Source organism: Phaseolus vulgaris, chromosome 3, assembly GCF_000499845.2.
Source record: "Phaseolus vulgaris cultivar G19833 chromosome 3, P. vulgaris v2.0, whole genome shotgun sequence".
NCBI classification, from domain to species: domain Eukaryota; kingdom Viridiplantae; phylum Streptophyta; class Magnoliopsida; order Fabales; family Fabaceae; genus Phaseolus; species Phaseolus vulgaris.
The window spans coordinates 18417885-18438557 of NC_023757.2; the positions used below are offsets into that span (position 1 = coordinate 18417885).

General features: G+C 49.8%; 1 protein-coding gene across 1 annotated transcript; it reads right to left on the bottom strand.

Moving 5' to 3' along the window:
• Window positions 1–12338: 12338 nt before the first annotated feature.
• LOC137839273 (uncharacterized) lies at window positions 12339–12902 on the bottom strand. The gene has a single exon (XM_068648393.1). The coding sequence runs from the start codon at window positions 12900–12902 to the stop codon at window positions 12339–12341; it is 564 nt and encodes a 187-aa protein (XP_068504494.1).
• Window positions 12903–20673: the final 7771 nt, after the last annotated feature.

The following is a 20673-nucleotide window of genomic DNA, read 5'->3' on the forward strand; positions in this document are numbered from 1 at the left end:
TGCTGGTGGTGGAGGTGGAGCAGACTCGGCCCCTTCGCCTTTTTCCTCTTGGACTATTGTGGGTTGGGGAGAGGTAGCGCTAGGGGGATTGTCCCTGAAGGAATCCCCTCCCTGGGGTGATGCTGCTGGTAGGATGGGAACCCTAGCAGCCTTTCTCCTCTTGAAGACTACCCGCCGTCGGAGTCCTCGTCATCGGAGAGGACCTCCAACACCCTCTTCCCTTTGTCTAGGGGGGCTAGAGCAGGTGATAAGGCCACAACTAGTGGGACTGTGGCGATGGGTGGAGGTGAGTTGGGTGTTCGAAGTGTTTGGAGGCTACGTGGGGGTGGTGAAGATGGGCCTAGTGGAGTTTCGGTGGTGGTTGGTGTTGGTGAGGGCGAGGTTAATGGGAGGTTTGGGTCAGCAGTGGGGGTGGTGGAGGCGCCAGCCTTGGAGGCGCGAGCAGCCTTCAGTGCTCTCGCCAAGACCATCCTCTTACATGACCCCATCACTGATCCTGCATTCAGACAAACCAAAGAACAGGAGTTAAAGCCACACCAGACCAAGAACAAGGCGTCAGTTACACACAAAGCACAGAATGCCAATCCCACCGCCAACGCAGTTATACGGATCCACAAGGCACACAATTAAATGAAATATAAAGAGTACAAATTAACACTTAGCAACGAGGGAAACAGGTGGAGAAGGCCAACAGTACAAGCATGATGTAATAAAGCACAGATAAGAAAGGAAGGACAAAAGGAAACAAGGAATAAGACTTGATCCTGCCGGCAACTCGAACGTGGAGGAATCGCTCTGTAGCACACTCTGTCCCGTCTACGCGACTGCGTTTTCTACAGAATCACCCTCAGAACCTTCTCTTGGATCTCCAAACGTGACCTGCAAAACACACAGACGACGCCTCTAGCGGCCGTTTGCACTCCGACGATCAAGTTTGTCCACAGAACCACCAAATGAGAAAACTAGTAGTGTGTGTGAAAAACCCTTGCACTCTGTTTTTTTTGTATCCCCCTTCTCTCCCTGATTCCTTCTTTTTATCTCTCTCTCTCTCTCTGTTTTCTGGGCATAACAGAATTCTGTTATGCTTTTCTGGCATGTGTCAGAACCCTGTTATGCTTTTCAGAGACAGTGTACCTGCAGAATCAGAGAGTGTGGGTGTCTGTGCGTGTCCGCGCGTCTCTGCGCTGGGCTGCGCCTGTCTGTACCCTTAATGGTACGGAGTGCACTTTTGTCTGGACCGCACCCCTCTCAGATGGTGACACGTGGAGGCCTGCAACTCACATCTAACCACACACGTGTCACTTACTGGAAGGGCTCTAGCGCTTCTCTTTGTGTGCCTAAGTTACGCCCTTGCAGAGTAACTTAGGATATTTCTCTCATCTGGGTAAGTCGCATACTCTTAGGAGAACGTCGGGTGTGGCTGGTCTAGGCACACTCACCAGACGTTGCTCTCTGCGTATACAGCTTACCCTTCACGATGTCACGCACGTAATGGGTTGAGGGAATCACCAATCACTGACTGGTTTACTAGTTCCCTCAGGCCACTCTCGTGCATGATTCCCTGAGGTGTGCTCATGCGAGATCCATGCGTAACGCTCTCGCTGGGAACCTCAGTCCTAGTTTAACTGCGTGTAACATGAGACCCCGATGACAATACACCCGATGACTGATCAGTGTTTATTTGCTTCTCGCGTTCTGCCTTCAGGCGTTAGTCTGAGAACTGGTCTGTTGGTGGCCACTTGGTTACTGACCATCGATCACCTCTCTTGGCGATCGTCTCCCTGACCTCTCTGCCACCTGGTCCACGTGTCACCCTGCGAGTGGTCCACGTGGTTCTCTGCTGCTGACGTCATCGACTACCGATGACCGATCGGATCAAGACTCCCTACCAAAATAGTTGGACAGGGTGTGCGCGTTGAGCTTCAGTGTGTCAAAAAAATCCCCAGGCCAGCCAAGGCCTCACATACCCCTCTATCAGCGGAAGACAGTTCATCCAGGGCCTTAGGCTTGAACAGCTTGGGGTGCTCTGTCCAGTATAGGGGAAAGCTATCCAAGGCTATGGGGTCCTGTTTGGCGCAGCACACCCTGAAGAATTTTCCTTTCCAGCCTTTGTATGAGTTCTGGAAGAGGGAGAGGATGATCCTGCCGGCGATCCCGGAAAAGCTCACCCAGAGGCTTTTCCCTTGCTTCTTCACCTCGAAGAAATGTAGAAAGACGTCCACAGAAGGAAGAACGCCTAGGTATCCACAGAGAATTTGAAAGGCCCGAACGAAGGCCTAGCTATTAGGGTGTAGCTGGGCGGAGGCCGTGTTGATCTCTGTGAGGAGTTCCCTCTCGAAGGGTGTAAATGGAAGGCGCACGCCAACGCGTTTGAATACAGTTTGGTACATGAAGAAAAAGGGGGCCCTACCCCTGGGCCTATCATCCACACAAACGGGTTCCCCCGGTGTGCCGGGGCGGACGGAGATGTGGGCATCGTGGGTGCGGCAGAAGGCGTTGAATTCGTTTAAGAGATCGTTAGAGGCCCATTTATAGAAGGCCTTGTAGTTGATCTTGGGGGAGCACTGGACTTCGGTTTCGAGCGTACCATGATGCGGATAAATAGCTGAAGAAAGAAGAAAGGAAAAGGGTTTTAACAAGCGATGCCAAAGCAGAAAGGGGAAGAGAAACCCTAGAAAATGCCACCCACGCGAAGAAACCCAAAAAGGGGGAGAAGAGAGCGTAGAAGCACGAGGAGAGAAAGAAATGTGGAAATACAAAAGCACAGACAGTCCCAGGCAGTTCATACACAGCAATGCAACGCAATGAAGAAGAAGAGCCATGGAGGTAGAAAAATCATACCTTTGAACATGGGGTCGGTGGTTGTTGAGGAAGCGCAGAGGGAGTAGCGATCGCTAGAAATTCAGAGAAAGAGAGATGAACAGTAGCGCACAATGCGAAAGAGTGAATAGAACAGTGTTTGGGGCGCGGGATTTCGAAGTCTTAAACGTCACATTTGCAACCCAAGAGGCGTTAATTTGGGACCGTGCGATTGAGTCGCGTGTCAAAGGATTAGGCACTCGCTGGGAGCGCAAGAGGCTTGTGATGAACCACGTGGCAAGCGATTAAGTGTGGCCCCAAAAAGTGGTGCTTTCCCCGTCTCAGAGGATGTCCAATCAGCCATCAAGAGCACCCCCATGGTTCAGAGAATGTCACGTCAATAGTGTGAGGAGTGTCACGTTAGCAAGAGTGACATGTCACCAGGATGCCATGTGGATGGCGTGGGCGAGGCCTTAGTCTTTTCCCTGAAAACAAGTCATCAGCTTAAGACTGGGGGGCTTGTGTACCGTCCCGTACCCGGGCGTTGACAAAGTCAAGGTCAAAGTCAGCGTCGAGGTCGAAGTCAACATAAGGCGTCGCCTAGGTGAGGCGACGCCAAGGGCAAGCGTCGCCAAGGCAAGGCGTCGCCAAGAGGCAAGGCGTCGCTAAGAGGAAGCATCGCCAAGATAAGACATCGTCTAGAGCAGGTGTCGCCAAGGTAGGGCGTCGCCAACGTAAAATGTCACAAAAGCAAGGCAAGCACAGTGTTGCTCCTCGATACCCATGGGTAGGAAAGACCATGGAGGGAGTGACGCCATGGGAAGGCCTCAAACCCCGATAACTCGGGGTAGCAATAAAGGGAAGAGAAAGGTGGCTTCAAGGACATAGTACTAGCGCCAGTGGAGAGCAATCTGACTCGTGAAGTGCCCATGTCGCCCCAGAGAAGCCCTTGGGATAGTTACGACTCATGAGAAGGGTCACGCCCAGGGGTAGCCAGGTGCAGGGTACGAGAGGAAGGTAGATACGCTCTCAAAGCGAGTGACTAGAGGTTTGGAGGCATGAGTTGGCACCCAAAAAGTCACCCCTTGCGCAGATGCATTCCTAGGAAGGAGGGCTCACACGAGGAAATACCCCCAAGTGGGGTAACGGTGCTGTGAGGCCCTCCACGTGTAATAGCAGGCAAGTCAGAATAGAAACATCAATTTGTCAGGTATAAGGTAATTAAAGCTATTTAATAAAGTTTACGTTTCGAGCGATTAAGGTACTTTAAATGCTCCAAGCAGTTTAAACGTCTTAAAGGCGCTGAACGTTTCATAACCTTAAATGCGCTTTAAGACACTTTAAATGCTAGAGTAGTTTAAATAGAACCTTGGACGTAGGAAACAGGGTTCGGACTTTTGGCAAATTTTCCCCTAATACGCTCTAGTTGCTTGTTCGAGTCTTGAGGCTACGCACAAGGGACTAGAGAAAGCTTGTTTGCCAAAAGGAGAAAGATACACAACACACAGTTTCGTTTACCACCTTCAGAGTGCCATTCACGGTGCTCCGATATGGAGGTGCAGAGTTTTTGGTGTTTCTCGCTGGCTGACTTGAGTGTCGGAGTGCAAACGGCCGCTAGGGCGCCCTTTTGTCCTTCTTTGCAGGTTCACAGGTAGCCAGAGGGAAGGTGTCCCTAGTTAACGGGCAAGGTTGCGCACAAGACGTCCCAGGTCAACTGGCCGGAACATTTGGCGCCCACCGTGGGACCGATTTAAAACATCAGTCCTATCACAAGCAACCAAGATTTATCGGAGCTACCATAACGTTAGCAAAGTTTGAGGAAACAGTGAAGAATGAGGGCAACGAGACAAGGTTCCGCACGCGAGGCGCGTGAGGAAATGTCCATGCAGCTGGTCATGGAAATGATGCGAGGGCTGCAGGATGAGATGGCGGAATCGAGGGTGGAACAAGAACGCATGCAGGCGGATCTCGCAGACTCGCGTGCGAGAAACGAAGAGCTCCATCGTGTAAACGAAGAGTTGCGCCGGGGTTTGAGCAATAACCAAGGGTAACGTGAACAAGATGAGACCGAGCGTCTCACCCCACCAAGGGAGTTTTCCACACCCTTCTCGCAGGAGATCCTGGATGCAGTAATCCCCACACGTTCACGGGACCCAAGGCGATCTTCACTGGGATGGAGGATCCTGAGGTGCATCTCACTGCATTCCACACGCAGATGGTGTTGGTAGGCGGCTCCGATGCCGCGAGATGCAAGCTCTTTATGAGCACCTTGACGGGGCTGGCAATGGATTGGTTCATCAGCCTTCCAAACGGCCATATCACCTCCTTTCAGCAGTTGTCGCAGTTGTTTAGAGTCGAACAGGGCTCCGCCGCCAGTTTCCTACGACTTGTTTGATGTAAAAGAGTATCAAGGAGAGACCTTGAAGGAATACATCAACCGTTTCGGGGCCCAAGTTGTAAAAGTTGGTACTGCAAAGGAACCTATGATTGTGTACGCATTCAGAAAAGGCGTATGTCCCGGCCCTTTTTTCGAATCCATTATTCGCAATCGCCCTAAGACCTTCGCTGAAATATGGCGTCGGGCGGTGGAGCATATCGCCTCCGAGGGAGAGGTGTGTGAGAAGCGCACCAGCGTCGTACCCTCACGCCCGAGAGCGCAGACGCGGGCTCAACCCGTCAGGGTCAACGAGACCACGATGGGAAGAAAGAAGCCAGAGGGGAGACGCCCCTATGAGACCAGAAAGCCCCAGCCCAGGGGTCCAGCGGGAGGGGATCGCCCGGCCAAGGAAAGGGCAAGGCCAGCGAGGTACAACTTTGTGGTGGAATTGAAGGATCTAATTGTCGTGCCCAATATAGCTGAAAGGTTGAGGCGACCGGCGAAGACTGACAAGGTGTTAGGGCCTCGCAAGGACTCTTGGTGCGAGTACCACGAAGCTCGCGGTCGTTTGCACTCCGACGATCAAGTCAGCTAGCGAGAAACATCAAAGGTGACACACCCTCTGAACGAGGTCGAGAACTATACTGAATGACTGAAATTGTGTTGCCCTAATCGTCGTGTGCACACAGTGGGTGCGCAGCGGAACAACTAGGGTTTGTGCTCTGTGTAATGCTACGAGAATTAGGTCAAAACTCGGATCCCTTTTCAAATGCCCCAAGGTCCCTTTTTATACATCTCTCGTGTTTAAAACGCGTTAAAGCACATTGAAAGCGTATAAAAATATTCCTTGGAACGTTTGAATCTTAACTAAATTAGCGCGTACCTTGGCAAACTTTCACTGAAACATTTAATGAGCACGTGCTTATTGCCAAGTGCTCTTCTGACTTGATCGTTATTTTGCGCAGAGGGTCCCTCAGCGTCGCAACCCAACTTAGGGTTATTCTATTGTGTGAGCCCTCTTTCCTTGAAGTGCTTCTGGCACGTGGGGTGACTTCCTGGGTGCCAACTCATGCACCCCAACCTCTAGCCACTCACCTTGGGAGTGTATCTACCTTTCTCTCGTACCATGCACGTGGTTCAACCCTGGGCGTGGCCTCCTCATGGGTCGTATCTGTCCCAAGGTTTCCCAGCGGTGGCGTGGATACTTCACGACTCAGGTTACCCCCTACTGGTACTAGAACTCATGGCTTTGAAGCCACCTTTCTCTTCTCTTCATTACTATTCTGAGCTTCCGGGGCCTGAGACTTCGTCACGGTATTACCCCTCCATGGTCTTTCCTGCCCATAGGTATCGGGGGGTAACACCGTCGATGTCTTAACTTGACTATTTCTTAACTTGGGGATGCCTTAACCTGGCGATGCCTTAGCCTGGCGATGCCTTAGCCTGGCGACGCCTTTCTTGGGCGACGCCTTTCTGGTGTGACGCCTTTGCGAGACGACGCCTTTACCAGGCGACGCCTTTCTTGGGCGATGCCCCAAGCGGTCAACCTGTTGACTTTCTTTCCCTTCTTTGGGGCCCTCAAACGGTCCCACCATATGTTGACTTTGACTTTTGGTCAACTCCCCGGGACGGTACACAAGCCCCCCAGTCTTGAGCTGATAACTTGTTTTTAGCGAAAAGACTAAGGCCTCGCCCTATTGTCCATGTGGCCTTCTGATGACGTGGCATTTCTTGAGTGGCTGCCGCGACATTCTCTTGATCGGCTGACGTGACATTCTCTTGATCGGCTGTCGTGACATTCCCCGTACCGTTGATGTGACGCACATTTGAGTGCTCTGACGATATGACATTCTCTGAGCGAGAAAGGTGACGCTTTGGATCATGCGCTGATCTCTTCACACGTGGCTCGATCGTATGGTCAGCGCTTGGTGCCCTTTGCGCTTCAAGTTGGCGCTCAATCCTTCAACACGTGCGTGATCGAACGACTGAGGGCACGCGTCGTTAGCGCTTCCTTGAGTTAACGTTATAACCTTTCAAAAAATCGCGCGCTCGAGGCACTGTTCTATTTGCTCGTCTTCGCCTTCCTTACTGTTCGTCTTCTCAAAGCTCCCTCTGCACCCTCGGTTCCCTCTCTGCATTTTTTATCTTCATCCACTCGGAACACTTAAAGGTATGGACTTTCTCATTCGATGACCCTCTTTGCTTCATCGTGTCTGATATAACTGTCTGGGACTGTTTACTTTTTCTTGTATCTGTGTTCTTCCTGTTTCTTTGTTTTCCCTGTTTTTCTCTTTTTCGTGTGGGTAGGACCTTTCTGGGGTTTTCTTCCTTGACCCTTCTTGCTGAACCCTTTTCTCCTCTTCAATCTTCAGTTTCTTTGTTAACGCTACGTGCCAAAATGACGGCCAACCCTCCACCCTCCAGAGCTACCCTTAGGGCCTTTTACCCATGGGCTCCAGATGAACTGCTCGACGAGCACTCGAGGTTGGTCTCTATGAAAGCTTTGAGGGATCACGTAGGAGAGCCGAGCGCCTACGACCATTGTGCCTTCGCGAAGAGGCATGATGACGACATAGCAGTGCTTCCTTGTGCCTTAGGGGAGCCTATGTGCGGGGATGATCGGGCCAACAACGGGGTCCCTTCTTCTATTTCTATCAAGTGGTCTTCGAGCGCGTAGGCGTGCGCTTGCCCTTTTCCAGGTTCGAGAGAGAATTGCTAACGGAGATCAATATTGCCCTAGCCCAGCTGTATCCTAACGGCTGGGCCTTTGTCAAGGCCTTCGACATACTATGCGGGTTCTTTGGGTGTGCACCTTCTGTTGATATCTTTCTTCATTTCTTCGAAGTGAAGAAACAATAGTATAACCTCTGGTGATTCTTAGTAACATTCCCGAATGGGTCCTCTTAACCATATTCCAGCACTCCTTCAAGGGGTGGAAAGGCAAATTCTTCAAGGTTTGTTTCTCCGACCTTGTCCCCTCCGCCCTTGATGGCTTTCCTCTGTATTGGGTGAAGGAGGAGAAAAACCTGAAATCCAAATCTCTAAATGAGCTGTCTGCGAACGATCGAGAAGCTTGTCGGATTCTGGCTAGTGTGGGGGGTTTTGATACTACTGCCTTGATAAGCCTAGAGTACAACGCTGAGGCTCTAGAAAAATATATAAGTATGAGAGCTTCCCCTTATAACCTTCTCTTCTCTGCTTTTACTGGATTCTTACTAGATGCATGATTTGTCTATTCTCTTTGTGTACTAACTTAGCTTGTGCTTGTCCTTTACTATGTTTGACCTCTTGACGCAGATTCTAAGATGGACAGGCAACGAAGGTTGCGGCTGGCTCAAGTGCTGAAGTTTAAAGATGGGGCTTCGGCGTTCCCCCTTTCAATCTTCCCACCGTCAACTCCATTAGTCTAATCTTCTCCCGATCCACCTCCAAGCTCGCCACCGCCTATTGCGGCCATCCCTCATGTGCTGGCCGAGGCTGGCGCTCCCTCAATCCCCCTCGACAAGGGAAAGAGGGTGGTGGAGGTAATTTCTGATGACGAAGACTCCGCCGAGGGGCAAGTCTTCAAGCGTCAAAGAACTCATCATGCCCCTCAGACGGTTATCTCTGCTACTTCCTCTTCTCATGGGGTTGAGTCCTTGAGGGAGGACCTCCGGAGCGCCACCTCTCCTCCTCAATCAATGCATCTGGAGGGAGGAGTTGAAGCTGAGCCTACAGGCGTCCCTCCACCTGCCCCAGAACTCCCTCTTCCCATGCAAGAATCATTGAGGGGATTTCTGAGCAGGGGGTTCCCAGGTAGTCAAGTTGAAGGGCCCCAAAGAGAGAGTTTATACTATCACATGGGTGTCTTCATGTCTTGCACCTATTCCTGGTATGAGCAGTCCAGGGCCAAAGTAGCCCAAGTCGCCGCCTTCCAAGCACTAGAAGGAAGTTGCTTCCCTGAAAGAGGAGAGGGAGAGGATGGCCGCCCACTGGGGACGTCAGGAGGGCGCATACAAGGACTCACTGAGGGTGGCGCAGAGGGAGAGGGAAGAGGCTAATAAACGGCTGCATGAGGTGGCTACAGCCCAGGCGGAGCTCCTCAATGAAGTGGTGCCCCTTCGAACAAAGATCGCTGATCTTGGAGCGGCGGCGGAGGCCTCCAAAGCGTATCAGAAGAAACTCGAGGACTAGTGTGTGGATCGGGAGCAGACACTGGGAAAGACTGAGGTCGCACTCGCGGATAAAACTGACGAATGGTCCCGGTTAACCACTGAGAACACCTCTCTCCAAGCCAAAATCTAAGAGTTGATTTCTGCCTTGGCCTCCAAGGACCAAGAGATGGCCGCTCAAGCTGCCAACTTCAAAGTTGCCGAAGAGAAGCTGGTCGAGGAGGTTGCCACTAGATTTGCTGATGGGTTCGGGGAGGCTCTGGTCCAGGTGGCATGTGCCAACCCTGGCATCGACGTTTCCAGGTGCAACCCCTTGAACGAAGTGGTCAACGGCGAGATAGTGCCCCTGGAGGCCCCTGAAGAATAGCCTTAATTTGTGTTCCAACCAAACACTGGATGTATATAATATAACTGCCCTTTGCTTAATTTGCAACTGTCGTGAATTTTATCTGTAACTATAACTCTTGATCTTTACTTAAATGTTTGTTTGCTTTATTGTTGCATACTTGTGTATTCACTGCTTGCTTTACTATAACGTGCTTCATCGCGCTAGACCTTTACTCTTTAGGTAGCACGTGACCTTCTTTCTCACTCTTCGAGTTTCTTTTTCCCTTTGATCTTATAAAATATTCGCCCTGCTTTTTACTTACCTCATCGCTTTAGGATGAAAAAAGGGGGGTCTCTTCTTTTTTGGCCTCGACATCGCTCAAGGGCGAGGAGGACTTATCTGTTCCTTTGTGGTCTCGACCTCGCTCAAAAGCGTGGGGGACTTATCCTACCTGTACTGGGTATCTACGCTAAAGGAGAGATCTACTATGGGTATTTAGCCCTTATCTTTTTGCGTTTGGTGCCCACGCCTGAGAAGAGGCCTGCTATAGCAACGCCATATCGTCTTCAGAGTGTTTGGAAACATCAAGGCGAAATGTTCTGAACATCAGACGCTGGGGCCAACTGTTCATACCTGAGGAGGGGGCGTCTCGAGGGAATCTCTTAACCCCTACTCAAGGATTAGGCACCCATATTCTGGCTTACATCTATCGTCTGATACCGAGGCCAACCATTCATACCTGAGGCGGGGGCGTCCCAAAGGAATCCCTTAACCCCTGCTCAGGGACTAAGCCCCCGGGTTTTTAACTTATGTTTAACATCTGATACCGGGGCCAGCTATTCATACCTGAGAAGGGGGTGTCCCGAAGGAATCCCTTAATCCCTGCTTAAGGACTAAGCGCTCAGGTTTTTAACTTATGTTTAACATCTGATACCAGGACCAGCTATTCATACCTGAGAAGGGGGCGTCTCGAAGGAATCCCTTAATCCCTGCTCAAGGACCAGATACCCGTATTTTTAAACTTATACTGACATCTGGTACCGGGGCTAGCTGTTCATACTTGAGGAAGGGGTGTCCCGAAGGAATCCCTTAACCCTTGCCCAAGGACTAGGCTCTCGGATTTTAACTTACACTAAACATACCTGTTGCCCTGTTCTGAACTTGACCTCTGTTTGATTATCTGGAGATGACGCCTTGTTCTAGTGACACTTTATCTTGGCGACGTCTTATCTGGGCGACGCCTCGTCTTTGTCTCTGTTTCTTCGATCTTACAAGAAAGGGAAAACTAAGGCAGAAAATATCTGAAATGTTTTCTTCTATTTATTTGGGTGGCCTCATTAAAGAACCCCCCGGGGGGGGGGAGGGTGTCCCCTTTACAAAATTTCAACTAAAATAAAACTTTAAATTCGCCGCATTCCAACTACGTCGGATGGGGCCTCCTTCTAGAGTCTCTAACTTATATGAACTGTTCCCTTTGGAGACAACTTGTTTTCCAACTCGTAAGGGTGAGCCTTCCTTATGACCGGCTCACCAACCTGGAATTGCCGCAGCTTTACCTTAGAGCTCGTACTAGCGCTCCACTCCTCTTTTCGCAGCCTCAGCCTTGATTTTCACCTCTTCTCTGGCTCTTGTTCTGCTGGGGAGGCCTTCGCGTTCTTCTTCCATCAGCGAGGCATCGCCATTTCTTCCTACTACATGCGCATCTTCCACAGGCGTCGCCTGACTGGATGCATCGGGCACCGCCTCTCCTGACGGCTCTAACTCTATTTGTGAATCTGAAACGGGTGGTCGCTCAATCACCATGACCACGCCTCTCTTTGTCTTCAGGCTATTTTCATAGCACTTACGAGCCTCTTCCTGATCTAACTTGATCACAATCACCTTGCCACTAAGAGCTGGTAGCTTCATCTTCATGTGGCGCGTGGAGAACACCGCCCTTAATCTGTTCAAGGTAGGTCTACCTAACAAAATGTTGTAAGCTAGTTGGCGTTAACCACCAAGTATCGAATGCTCTCGGTGCGTGATGTCGTTCCATCAGTGAACGTCGTCCTTAGCTCCAAGTAGCCACATACCTCTACTGGGTTATCCGCAAACCCATACAAGCATCTAGTATAGGGTCTCAACAGGTCAGGGGACAGTTGTAGCTTGTTGAAGGTCGACCAAAACATGACGTCTGCAGAACTACCTTGGTCGACGAGGACCCTATGTACCTTTCTTCCCGCTGTGACTACCGAAATGACCACCGGGTCATTATCATGTGGGACGACATCCTGCAGGTCAACCCTAGTGAAAACGAGGTCTGACTCCCACGGGTCGTTCGGAAATTCTTCTGCAACCAAATTTACTGACCTTACGTATTTCTTTCGTTGAGAGGCAGTGGGTCCTCCCCCGGAAAAGCCGCTAGAGATGGTGTGCACTTCTCCGTGAGTCGGGACTTCGTGCGCTTGACCTTCCTCTGGCGTCGCCGTGACTGAGGTCGCAGTGGACCCAACGAGATAATCTTTCAAAAATCTGTTCTTTACGAGCTCATCCAACTAATAGCCCAGTGCCAAACAGTTGTTAATATGGTGTCTGAATGCCTCGTGAAACTCGCACCATGATTCCTTGTGAGGTCCCAGTACCTTGTCTTACTTCACTGGTGGCCTTAACCTGTCAGCTATATTGGGCACAACGATTGACCCTGTCAGCTATATTTAAGTTCTACCACAAAATTGTGCCTTAGAGGTCTATTGCTCTCTCTCCTTCCTTCTGATTGACCCTTAGGTTGGGTTCTCCTTGTCTCGTAGGTGCGCCTTCTATCTTGATTCTTTCTTTCTGTAGTAGCTTCGGGGACTCTGGCGGGTTGCGTACGCATCTGTGCTCTGGGGCGTGTAGGTGCAGCTGTTGTGCATTTCTCGTATGCCTCACCCTCAGAGGAAATGTGTTCTACCGCCCGACGCCTTACTTCAGCAAAGGTTTTGGGGCGGCTGCGATTGAGTGATTTGCTTAAAGATCCTGGACTCACACCCTTCCTGAATGCGTACACGATCATGGGTTCGTCGGTGGTACCCACTTTCACCACCTGCGCCCCGAAGCGGCTTATGTACTCTTTCAAGGTCTCCCCTTGATATTGCTTTACGTCGAAAAGGTCGTATGAGACTGGGGCTGGGGCCTTGTTAGCCAGATATTGCTCTCTAAATAGCCGCGACAGCTGTACGAAAGACATGATGTGACCCTCTGGGAGGCTGATGAACCAGTACATGGCCATCCCAGTCAAAGTGCTCATAAAGAGCTTGCATCTCACGACATCAAAACTGCCTACTGTTAGAATATATGACCTTAAATGAGAGGCATGGTGAATTGTTTAAGAGGGATTTTCGCAAACTTTGAAGGTATAATTAAAATCAATGCTGAATTACAGAGAAAGAAATCAAAGAAACAAAGAACCAAAACTGTTTCAAGATGATATCAGAAAAACAATCGGTTGTTTCTTCGAAACAATCGGTTGTTTTTATCAGCAGTTTATAAAAACAACTTAAAAGTAGAATTTAAAGAATTAAGGGTAAGAGATAAGCACGCAAGCAATTTATACTGGTTCACTCTTACACCAAGAGCTACATCCAGTCCCCAGAAACCACTGGGTATTCCACTATGCAATCAAAACCAGATTACAAACACCACACACCAAAGTAGTGACCTTGAACCCCTCCAGAAACACACTACCTTTGGCAAACAACACCAAGAGTGTTGATCTTGAACCCCTCAAGAACACACAACACTCCTTGGCAACACAACTACAGAAATACAGTAATCAAGGAAGAAGGGAATAGAATACACCTGGGTATTACAAAGCTTAAAGATCAGAATTACAACCTAATCCTATTCCACACACTTAAGAATGATGCAAAAGCTCTTTCAAATCTTGGAAAAACTGTTTTGATAAAATCTTTCTCTTACTCCAAGATTAGGAGCGTAAAACTACCTTTATATAGACCAACCAAGTGGTCAAAAGCATTTAATAAAGGAGCCAAGTTAGTTAGGATCATTTAAAACATATTAAAACCGCTTAACAGAATTCTGTTAAGGTTTTTCAGGAAAACAATCGGTTGTTTGTCGAAACAATCGATTGTTTTGGTTTGACAGCAAAGTCAACCAAGTTTTTCAAAAACAGCTAAGGTAAAACAACCTGTTGTTAGGTAAAACAACCTGTTAAATTTTTGACAGCTTTTTAGAAAACACATGTTTTCAAAAGGTTAAAGATTCAAATGAACTTGGATCAACTTAAGTAGTGAATTAACAAGTTTCAAACAACTAGACAACACACACACCCAGCAGCAAGGTCTTCAAGCTTTCCTCTTGGATTTGGAGACATCAAAGCATCTTGTTCAACACCTACCGACATCATCTGGGTGTGGAACGCAGTGAGATGCGCCTCAGGATCCTCCATCCTTGTGAAGGTTACCTTGGGCCCCATGAATGTGTTGGGGATTGCTGTCTCTAGCATTGCCTGTGAGAATGGCGTTGAGAATTCTCTTGGTGGGGTGGCAGTCTCAGGCTTGTCTACGTCGCGCCACCCACGTCGTAACTCCTCTTGGCACGGTGAAGCTCGTCATTTCTCGCCTGAGATTCTGTGAGATCCGCTTGCATGCGTTCTTGCTCCGCTTTCGACGCCGCCATTGCTTCTTGCAACCCTTTCATCATGTCCACCAATTGTTGCATGGTCATCTCTTCACTCCTAGAACGTGCAGGTCTCGTGTTCATGGCTTTCTGGAAACCTTCTTAACTTATCTGGGTTTTGAGAAATGGAACTGAAAAACTTGAATAGTGGGACTGATGTTTTATTTCGTGCCCCACGGTGGGCGCCAAATGTTCCCACCGGTTGACCAGGGACGTCTTCGCGCGTGGCTTGTCCTCACGAGCTAGGGCTCCTTCGTTCCGCTTCGTCTGTCAATACTTGAAAAGAAGTGAACAAAGGGGCGCCCTCGCGGCCGTTTGCACTCCGACGATCAAGTCAGCTAGCGAGAAACATCAAAGGAGATACACCCTCTGAAGGTAGTCGAGAAACTGTGTTGCCCTAATCGTCTGGTGCACACAGTGGGTGCGCAGCGGAACAACTAGGATATGTGCTCTGTGTAATGCTACGAGAATTAGGTCAAAACTCGGATCCCTTTTCAAATGCCCCAAGGTCCCTTTTTATACATCTCTCGTGTTTAAAACGCGTTAAAGCGCATTGAAAGCGTATAAAAATATTCCTTGGAACGTTCGAATCTTAACTGAATTAGCGCGTACCTTGGCAAACTTTCACTGAAACATTTAATGAGCACGTGCTTATTGCCACGTGCTCTTCTGACTTGATCGTTATTTTGCGCAGAGGGTCCCTCAGCGTCGCAACCCAACTTAGGGTTATTCTATTGTGTGAGCTCTCTTTCCTCGAAGTGCTTCTGGCGCGTGGGGGGACTTCCTGGGTGCCAACTCATGCACCCCAACCTCTAGCCACTCACCTTGGGAGTGTATCTACCTTTCTCTCGTACCATGCACGTGGTTCTCCCCTGGGCGTGGCCTCCTCATGGGTCGTATCTGTCCCAGAGTTTCCCAGCGGTGGCATTGATACTTCACGAGTCTGGTTACCCCCTACTTGTACTAGAACTCATGGCTTTGAAGCCACCTTTCTCTTCTCTTCATTGCTGTTCTGAGCTTCCGAGGCCCGAGACTTCCTCACGGTATTACCCCCTCCATGGTCTTTCCTGCCCATGGGTATCGGGGGGTAACATCGTCGATGACTTAACTTGACTATTTCTTAACTTGGTGACGCCTTAACCTGGCGATGCCTTAGCCTGGCGATGCCTTAGCTTGGCGACGCCTTTCTCTGGTGACGCCTTTGCGAGGCGACGCCTTTCTTGGGCGATGCCCCAAGCGGTCAACCTGTTGACTTTCTTTCCCTTCTTTGGGGCCCTCGAGCTGTCCCACCATATGTTGACTTTAACTTTGACATTTGGGCAACGCCCCGGGACGGTACAGCTGTGTCTAGGATCGCCTATGAGAATGGCGTTGAGAATTCTCTGGGTGGGGTGGCAGTCTCAGGCTCGTATACGTCGCGCCACCCGCGGCGTAGTTCCTCGTTGGTGCGGTGGAGCTCATCGTTTCTCGCCTGAGACGCTGTGAGATCCGCTTGCATGCGCTCTTGCTCCGCTTTGGATGCTGCCATTGCTTCTTGCAATCCTTGCATCATGCCCATGAGTTGTTGCATGGTCATCTCTTCACTCTTAGCGCATGCGGGCCTCATTTTCGTGGTTTCTGGAAGCCTTCCTGGCTATTCGAGAACTGGGACTGGGTTGGAAACTGCAACTGGAACTAAAAACTGTATGGTGGGACTGACATTTTATATCGGCCCCACGGTGGGCGCCAAATGTACCCGTCGGTTGACTAGGGTCGTCTTTATCAGTGGCTTGTCCGCACGAGCTAGGGCACCTTCGTTCAGCTACGTCTGTGAGTACCTGAAAAGAAGTGAACAAAAGGGGCGTCCTCACGGCCATTTGCACTCCGACGATCAAGTCAACTAGCGAGAAACATCAAAGGGACACACCTCCGTATCAGAACACCGTGAATGGATGCTCTGAAGGTGGTCCAAATCTGAGTAACCAAATAACTAATGCTTTCTGCCCTAATTGCATGTGCGTACAGTGGGTGCGCCAACAAGACAACTAGGGTTTCTTCGTCTGTGTAAACTGTGAGAATTAGGTTAAAAACCTCCTCCCCCTTTCAAATGCCCCCAGGTCCCTTTTTATACACCTCCCGCATTTAAAGTGCGTTAAAGCACATTGAAAGCGTATAAAAACATGCCCTGGAACATTCAAATCTTAACTGAATTAACACGTACCTTAGCGAACTTTCAGGAAAATATTGATATTCCAGTACTTATTGCCACGTGTTCTTCTGACTTGAACGCTGCTCTACTTAGAGGGCCTTACAGCGCCGTAACTCAACTTAGGGTTATTCTATTATGTGAGTCCTCTTTCCTCGAAGTACATCTGGCGCGTGGGGCGACTTTTTGGGTGCCAACTCAAACCCCCCCCCAACCTCTAGTCATTACCCCCGGGAGCGTATCTACCTTCCTCTCGCACTACGCACGTAGTTTGCCCCTGGGCGTGACCCTCTCATGGGTCTTATCTATCCCAGGGGCCTCCTAGTGGCGGCATTAGTACTTCACGAGTCAGGTTACTCCCTACTTGTACTAGAACTATGGCCTTGAAGCCACCTTTCTCTTCTCTTCGTTACTGTTTTGGGCTACGCCTTAACCTGGCGACGCCTACACCTGGCGACGCCTACACCCTAGCGACGCCTCAATCGGTCAATTCGTTGACTTTCTTCCTTTGGGGCCCCACCATGCGTTGACTTTTGACTTTGACTTTGGTCAACGTCCGAGGACGGGACGGTACACTCCCCCTTGGAGTAAGAATCCAAGTTACAATAAGAGCAAACACCCTTTCATCTAGCTTTAAGCCTCCAACCGAACAAGTTCTCACTTGGGCATTTTGATTCTTCAACAACTCTTGTAGTATTGGACTTTGTTGAAATCCTCCACTACTCCAAGATTTACCTTGTTGATTATTAGGCCAGCATATTTCAGACCAGCAACAGCAGTCCACACATCATAAGTGATCTCCATGTCAACTCCCTGCATATGAGAAACAAGGTTGTTTCCCTCAAACTTGAGATTGGTGTAGAACACCCAAATCAAATCAGGGTATATGTTCCCCTTCATCTCCAAGAACCTTCTTAGAGATTGGTCCTTGAGCAGCTTCCTCACATTATCTAGCTTTTGGCTTTTCAGCCAATCAAAGGAAACAACTTTGGGGTTGTTTATCACCTTTGTGCTAGTTTGAAACCTATACCTTTCAATGAGCTCATTGTCTCCAGAAAACCAGCCCTCTAACCTCCCTTCAGACCTCACTGCTTTGGTTTTGACCCTCTTTGATGTAGGAGGAGTTGATTCCATGACAACAGAAAAAGGTGCAAAGAAGACTCACACAAGGAGAGCAAGAGTTGTTGCAAGAGATGGCTCAATTGATTGTTCTTGTGAGAGTGAACAGCTGCAACCGAATTTAAAGAAGCACAGAACCAAACTGCATTCAATGATGTGAGTGGGTTTAAGTTTTTCAGAGAGAAATGACTTGACCAAGACCTGCACAGAAAACGTCAGGAAAAGCAGAAAATCACATGGTCATCACATGTGATCTTTGACTAGTCATAAAAGCTCTTAAATTTTCAAGATTTTTGGATTATATTCCTTTATGACATGTTGTAACTTCCTCCAGAACATAAACAAGATTTCAACATAGCTTTATTAACCCAAATCCTTTCTTAATTAATATCTGCAACAAACAGAAATTATAGAGAAATTAAGTTCATTCTTTCACAGTGCTGTCAGATACAAAACAATCGGTTGTTTTTCTGCAGCAGTAAAACTGTTCCGTCCGGTTGACCGGGACGTCTTCGTGCGCGACCTCAACCGTCAGCTAGGGACTCCTTCCCACTGGTTACCTGTGGATTCCTGCAAAAAAGAGGACAAAGAGGCGCCCTAGCGGCCGTTTGCACTCCGACGCTCAAGTCAGCCAGCAAGAAACACCAAAACTGTTCACCTACGTCTCTGAGCACCGCGTATGGCACTCTGAAGGTGGTAAAAAGAACGGTGTATATGTGTGTGTGTTTTCTCCCTCAGACAAAGATCTTTCCCCAGTCCCTTGTACGTAACCTCAAGCACGAGCAAGCAACTAGAGAGTTCTCTGGTAAATTTGCCAAAAGTTCGAACCCTGTTTCCAACATTCTCCGCGCTATTTAAACTACCCAAGCATTTAAAGCGCCTTAACGCGCCTTTAATTGCAAATGTAACGCGCTCAATCAGCGTATCTGATTTAGGAAACGTAGCGCATTTAAGACGTCGAAACAGAAACTGTATTGAATGACTTTAATTACCTGGCACCTGACTAGAGGGTGTTTCTATTCTGACATGGCTGTTGTACACGTGGAGGGCCTCACGACGCCATGACCCCATCTGGGGGTGTTTCTACGTGTGAGTCCTCCTGCTTGGGAGTGCTACTGCGCTAGGGGTGACTTTTTGGGTGCCAACTCATGCCCCCAATTATCTAGTCACTTACTTTGAGAGCGTATCTGCCTTCCTCTCGCACCCTGCACCCGGCTACCCTGGGCGTGACCTTCCTCTTGAGTCGTATCTGTCCCAAAGGCGTCTCTGGGGCGGCAGGAGTACTTCACGAGTCAGGCTGCCCCACACTGGTGCTATTACTATGGCCTTGAAGCCACCTTTCCCTTCTCTTTATCACTGCCCCGGGTTATCGGGACCTGAGGCCTCCCCACGGCGTTGCTCCCTCCATGGTCTTTCCTACCCATGGGTATCGGGGAACCACACTGTGATCGCCTTGCTTTAGTACTGTTTGAGCTGGCGACGCCCTTGTTGGGCGACGCCTTCACCTAGGCGACGCCTTGCCTTGGCGACGCTTCCTCTTGGCGATGCTGGCATTTGGCGTCTCTCCACCTAGGCGACGCCTTGCGTTGACTTTGACTCTCCAGTCGTTGACTTTGACCTTGACTTAGTCAACGCCCGGATACGGGACGGTACAGGAGGCGCTTTATGGCAATCGGTGTGCTGCTGACATTGCTTGCAACACTGTGCATACTTCTTGCAGTCCTCCCTCATTGCAGGCCAGTAGTAACCTGCACGGAGGGTTCTTGCGGCCAGAGCTCGACCCCCGACGTGACTTCCGCATATCCTTTCATGGAGCTCGGCCATGATTCTTGTACATTTCTCTCCGTGCACACATTCTAGGAGTGAGTGTGTGAACCCAAACCTATACAACTCGCCATCAATCATTGTGAACTTGCTAGAGTTCTCTTTATCTTCCTAGCCTCCGTCGGATCCAGCGGGAGAAGGCCATCTGCCAGGCATCGCTGGATACTGTGTTATCTACGTGTCTGGCTCGTGCGTAGCGCAGACCTGCGTCATGTTCACCCTCTCTCCCCGACATGCTCTTATTCTCGGCGATCTCAAGGTCTCCTGAGTCAAAGACCTGTGACTGCTCGCCACTTTCTCCGTCGACTTGCTTATTTGAAGAACCAGGTGATCTGCTACAAATGCTCTAGGCGTCTTCAGAGTTTCTTGGATCACCATCCTCTGCCTACCCCCTTGCCTGAACTGGCGAGCTTAGCTAGCAAGTCAGCTCGGGCATTCTGCTCTCTAGGCACATGCACCACTTCAAAGGAGACAAAGGAGGAACTCTTCAGCTCCTGCACATACTCCAGGTAAGCCGCCATTTGTGGATCCTTGGCCTGGAACTCTCCTGTTACTTGTCCCGTGACCAACAGCGAGTCATTCTTAGCCATTAGCACCCTAGCTCCCATCTCCTTGGCCAGCAAGATTCCGGCGATTAGCGCCTCATATTCTGCTTGATTGTTGCTGGCTTTGAAGGTAAACCTCAGGACTGCTCAATCAGCACGTCGTTGGGCCCTTCCAGGATGACTCCAGCACCGCTACCCTGCTGGTTCGACGATCCGTCACCGAGAGCACCCAACGGAAATCATCCCCCTCAACTCGCGCTGCTTCTGACGAGAGCTCGACCACAAAATTAGCGAAAATCTGCCCCTTGATCGGACCTCGGGGCTCATACTTGATATCGAACTCCGACAGCTCCACCGCCCACTTCACCATCCTCCCAGCTACATCAGGCTTCCTCAGAACCTTCTGGATGGGCAAGTCGGTCATCACCAATATTGTAAAACTGTGAAAATAGTGGCGCAACCTCCTCGCCGAAAATACCATAGCCAGTGTGGCTTTCTCCAAGGCCTGATACCTCACCTCCGGGCCCTGCAGCACCTTGCTGACGAAATAAATAGGCTTCTGAGCCTGGTCCTGGTCTTGGGCGAGCACCGCACTCACCGCCCTCTCAGTCACAACAAAATACAGCCTGAGAGGGGTCCCCACCAACGGTTTGCACAAAACCGGCGGGCTCGCCAGGTACTCTTTAAGC

What these genes read in the sequence shown, in the direction of transcription:
- LOC137839273 (XM_068648393.1), bottom strand. Translation starts at nt 12,902, where the DNA reads ATGGCCATGTACTGGTTCATCAGCCTCCCAGAGGGTCACATCATGTCT.